The sequence below is a fragment of the Nicotiana tomentosiformis genome, chromosome 9 (genome assembly GCF_000390325.3).
Source record: "Nicotiana tomentosiformis chromosome 9, ASM39032v3, whole genome shotgun sequence".
Classification (NCBI taxonomy): domain Eukaryota; kingdom Viridiplantae; phylum Streptophyta; class Magnoliopsida; order Solanales; family Solanaceae; genus Nicotiana; species Nicotiana tomentosiformis.
The window spans coordinates 100,948,255-100,953,628 of NC_090820.1; the positions used below are offsets into that span (position 1 = coordinate 100,948,255).

At 39.3% G+C, this 5,374-nt stretch overlaps 1 protein-coding gene across 1 annotated transcript; it reads left to right on the forward strand.

Moving 5' to 3' along the window:
* Window positions 1-4,140: 4,140 nt before the first annotated feature.
* LOC138899278 (F-box/kelch-repeat protein At3g23880-like) lies at window positions 4,141-4,824 on the forward strand. Its single transcript, XM_070185425.1, has one exon. It carries the CDS (start codon window positions 4,141-4,143, stop codon window positions 4,822-4,824), a length of 684 nt encoding a protein of 227 aa, XP_070041526.1.
* The last annotated feature ends 550 nt before the right edge of the window (window positions 4,825-5,374 follow it).

Below are 5,374 nucleotides of genomic sequence, written 5' to 3' on the forward strand. Positions count from 1 at the left end.
AATGGAAGGTTTGGAAGTTTGACCAGGAGTTGACTTTATTGATATCGGGGTCGGAATCCAGTCCTTGAAATTTTGATAGGTCTCTTTCATGTATGACTTGTGTGCAAAATTTGAGGTCAATAATAATTGATTTGATAGGTTTCGGCATCGAATGTAAAAGTTGGAATTTCTTAGTTTCATTAGGTCCGAATTAGGGTATAATATGTGGTTTTAACGTTGTTTGATGTGATTTAAGATTTCAACTAAGTTCGTATGATATTTTAGGACTTGTTGATGTATTTGGTTGAGGTCCCTGGGGGCTTCGGGCGAGTTTCGGATGGTTAAAGTATCAAATTTGAATTTAAGAAAAATCTGAAAATTTTGGCCTTTCTGATGCAATCGCACCTACGGAATTTTGCTCTCAGGTGCGAGCTTGCAGAAGCGAGCATGGAAGTGCAGAAGCGGACAAGGGGGAGGTGAGCAGTGGCCGCTGGTGCGAGGGAAAATTCCGCACCTGCGTGATCGAAGATGCGGACGAGTGGTCGCAGAGCACGCGTGACCGCAGAAGCGGACTGTTTCTCACAGAAGCAACTCCACAGAAGCAGGAAGGCGACCGCAGAAGCGGAGGAAGGCCAGCCTTGGCAAACACCGTAGATGCGATGGATTCTCCGCAGATGCGGTTAAGTGTCCGCATGTGCGGAAGCACTGGATAGATTACAAAAATAGAGGGGTTCTGATATTTTTGTCATTTTGGACCTTTCAAGCACGGTTTGGGGCGCTGTTTAAGAGGGAATTCATGGGAAAACTTGAGGTAAGTCACTTGTGATCAATGTTAATCAATAATATTTAATTATCACTGTGTATTTTGACTAGATTACGTGTTGATGAGGTGAAATTCGAAGATTTAGACCTAGGGATTTGAAAATAAGATTTGAGGATTTGAAGGTCGAGTTGATATCGGAATTTGATAAATTTGGTATGGTTGGACTCGTGGTTGAATGGGCGTTCATATTTTATAACTTTTGTCGTGCTCTGAGACGTGGGCCCTACTGACAATTTTTGAGTTAAATTTCAGATTTTGGTTTGGAAAAATTAGTATTTTCATATGGAATTAATTTCTATAATTTATATTGACTATATCGAATTAATTATGACTAGATTTGAGGCATTCGGAGGCCGATTCACGGGGCAGAGGCATTTTGGAATAAAGAATTTTATGGTTTGAGGTAACACTTCTAAACTTAGTGCTGAGGGTATGAAACCCCGAATTTCATGTTATGTGTTTGCTGTAGAGGTGACGCGCATATTAGGTGACGGGCGTGTTGGAGTGCACCATGTGAATTGTAACTCCGTTATTTCTGTGGTACTGGGTAGTTACCTGAACTTATCTGTAAACATGAAATCTCTACGTACTAGAGTTATTTAGCTGTAATCCATGTTACAAACCATGTCTAGGCTACATACTTATTCTATTGGGACCCATTGAGGTAATTACTACTGTTGAGTTATTTGCTTACATTGCAATTTCATACTCAATCATGTTCATTCATTTCATATCATATCTCAGTCTCTGTTACTACATATTAACATATCATATCATCATTTTTTGGGCTAGTTTCATGGCATTGTGGGCCCGAGAGACTGGAGAGATTGATGACTGAGTGAGGCCGAGGGCCTGATTGTGAGGTTATTGATACTATAGCACGTGAGTTTTCCGTACAGCACGTGAATTATCCGTGCGGATCCAGATATTGATACTATAGCTTGTGAGTTGTCCGTGCATCACGTGAGTTATCTGTGCGGATCCAGATATTAATATTATAGCACATGAGTTGTACGTGCAGCACGTGAGTTGTACGTGCGGATTATAGCGCTTGGGCTAAAAGAGCCCCTCCGGAGTCTACACAAACCCCCAGTGAGCGCAGATACCTATTGAGTGTGAGTGCCGAGTGATTGGGAGGATGAAGTGGATTGATACTCTCCGAGTATGCATATGGTTGTTCACCATAATACACATCCTCATTGGGTCTACCAATTGGGCCCCAAATAAACTCTGGTCATCCACAAATAGATAAATAATCCTCCGAAGGTCCACAATGACCTAACCATGACACAACCACGAAACGATTTGTTCCCGAGAATTCTCGGTCCCCAAATACATAAAACGTACGAATCACCATATCTGATCCCAACTCCATCACTCAAATGACTATCACATTTTTCATGCACGATCATCACACTAGGAATACTTCCACAATTCTTTCGTGTCACATAGCAAAAATTTGAATATCAGCAGTCTACCGACCATAGGAGTACTGCAACACCGATTAACATCCGTAAGTCAAAACATAATGCGCCTTCTGAAATACACACCCTTCTCAAGAATTACCGAGCAATTATAACATTCATCTAAATATCTGAAACTGGCCATGCTATCCAAAATTCGTGATCTCCCCTTCAAGTCTGAACTGCCACCTTGTACATGTAAATTTTAATCCCGCACAACACACCATATCTATCATGCCATCATGTAAAAAGTACGAGAATCTCATAATCAACTATAAGTCCAGCAGAAATAGATACTCAATTAGCCAGGAACCTTCCATTTGATATCATCCAGGAGAAAATCACAACACGCAACATGCTCCCCACACCCATTGAGAACACTTTGAAATCCATTTGCCCATAACTAAACCATCAGAACTGAGTCTCTCCAACTCAACCAATCAACGCAGGTTGCCAAACCCAAGAGTATTGACACCAAAATACCTGTAGAGCCTCACCACGTCATAAGTACCCAAAGAACCGATCATATCTATTACCGTGCTGAGCCAACCTACTATCAAACTGTCCTATTTCTCCGAGTTCCTTCCGAATTACCCTAAAGGTGACACTCCTCCTTGCGATAACACCACGATCCTTAACCAAAGCTCACCCCACAAGATCCTAAAATAAAACCATACCACCCTAAGGCCCATCAGCCATTGTATTCCCTCTTAAGCACCCCAAAAGTACCACAACCAAGACACCCACTCTGAAGAGACCCTCTGTTAATCCAAAACCGTTTCCTTTACCTTCATGGCGCTGAAATGTAGAATCCCTAATGATATAGAAATGCCACGAGCCTCAATACCATCCAACTTAAATCTCATATTCTAGCCATATACAAATCCGAAAAATTCTCAATTGCTACATATAAATCTTGAACCCATTAGAATCTTCTCGAGAGTCATCCACTCTACTCAAATCTCAATTACACCGGCCAAACGGGTCGAACGACCTGTGCCCCATTAGCACAACAACACCCAAAGAAGTAATCCACATATTCAAGCAACCGAGCAATTTCCTACAACACGCGCACTACATCTTTCACGAATAACAACTCAATCATTCCATGATTTCCATATACCCATAAGGTGTAACATAACCCATATCCAGAAATTCTTTTACTTGAGTCATCCTCGATATCAACCTCTGCAAGTCATAATCGATCCACAAGTATGCTTCAGACCAAAACCAATACAACACGTAGCCATGCAATCAAATCGTTGATAGCAGACTCCCCCACTTAGCTCAATACCATCTTCACTTCAGCGGCTGCAGTTTTGCCTAATCTTCAGCCTTTCAAATCAAAGGTTGCAACACATACAAATAACACTTTCCTACTACCAAAAATCTCTGTTTTCCATAGACACCGGCGATGGACACAGCAACTACATCAATTCCTAGGATATCCCATGATTCAGAATCACAACTGCCAGTTGAGATATTATCTGAAATATTCCTAAAGCTCCCTGTAAAAACGTTGCTGAAAATGATGTGCGTTTCAAAATCTTGGTATTCTCTAATCTCTAGTCCTCCTTTCATTAAAACCCATCTCAAAATTTCAACTAAGAATAAAGATTTGAGGCTTCTTTTTAGCGGATCTTATGAGAATAAAAACCCTAGGTTTTACACTTCAATTGTCCACGCAATTATGTATCAAGAATCTCGCCATTGGCCTGTCAGCTTGATTTTCCTTACAAAGATCAATTTGGTTGCTACAAGGTTGAGGGTTCGTGTGATGGGTTGTTGTGCATTTCTGTTGGTAATGGAGATCTATTTCTATGGAATCCGTCTATACGAAAGTTGAAAAAATTACCCTTTTTAGGAGAAAACTATATGCTTTTTGTTAGTGCTTATGGTTTTGGTTATAATGAGTCCCAAGATGATTATAAAGTTGTAAAAGTTGAGCCGTCATGTAAACGAAATGAATTTGGAGAGTTTGAACTTCTGAATGATGTTAGTGTTTATAGTTTAAAAACTAATTCTTGGGAGATGATTCTTGAGAAATTCCCAAGTGTTTGCTTTCGCAATGATCCTGCTAAATTTGTAAGTGGAAGACTTCATTGGATTGCTACTCGAAATAGAGATAATATCGGCCCATGGTTTATTGCTTCATTGAACCTCATAGACTTGACTTATGAAGAAGTAGCTTTGCCGCCCTACGTTGATAATGATAATATTAAGTGGAAACTAGGGATCTTAGGAGGTAATCTATGTCTATTTTGTCATTGTAACATTATACTAATGGATGTGTGGATAATGATGGAGAATGGAGTTGTGGAGTCATGGACTAAGGTGGTGTCGATCCCTTATTTTGTAGAGCTTGACTATGGGCTTTGGCCAATTTTCATCTCCCAAAATGATGATATTTTGCTGCAAGGTTGTTCAAGTTTATTGTTGTATAATTCAACACATAATGATTTAAAGCAAACTAAGACTCAGATCCATTATAGTTCTAGAGTTCAATTTAGTTTGTACATTGAAAGTCTTGTTCCTCCAAATTTTGTGGAGGAGGATTGAAAAGCTGTGGATCAATGAGTAAAGGATGGAAATCTGTGCTATCAAAAGGGATCAGTAGTCCTATCCCTCTTAGTAGCCTCAATGCTACCTGCTTTTGTCAATATTCTTGCTTTGTATTTTTTTTTTGGGTGTTCAATTCTTGGTTGTTTCTACTTTACAATTCTTGGAGAATATGCTTATTTTGGATTGTTATCATGTAAAGAGACAAATTGCTTAATCATTTTGCATCTCATCAAAACGGAAAAAGAGTTATCTTTTTGTACAATCCAGTGTTGATCCATGAATTTATTGATGAGCTTAGCATTTATAGTTTGCAGCTCTATTAGATTTGATCTAGTTGACTCCTTTTTGCAGAAATGACCATCCTTTTAGAGCCAAATCTATATAATTATATAAAACAGAGCCTAAGACAGGTGGCGTGGCACTATATACGATTAGAGAAGCCATTTCTCTTTTTCCACATTTTTTGCTATTTATTCTAATTTTTCTGTTTATCTTATTTTCGGATGAAAAATTTAAAGCGACTGTTCATTCTCTTTAACCTCTTTAG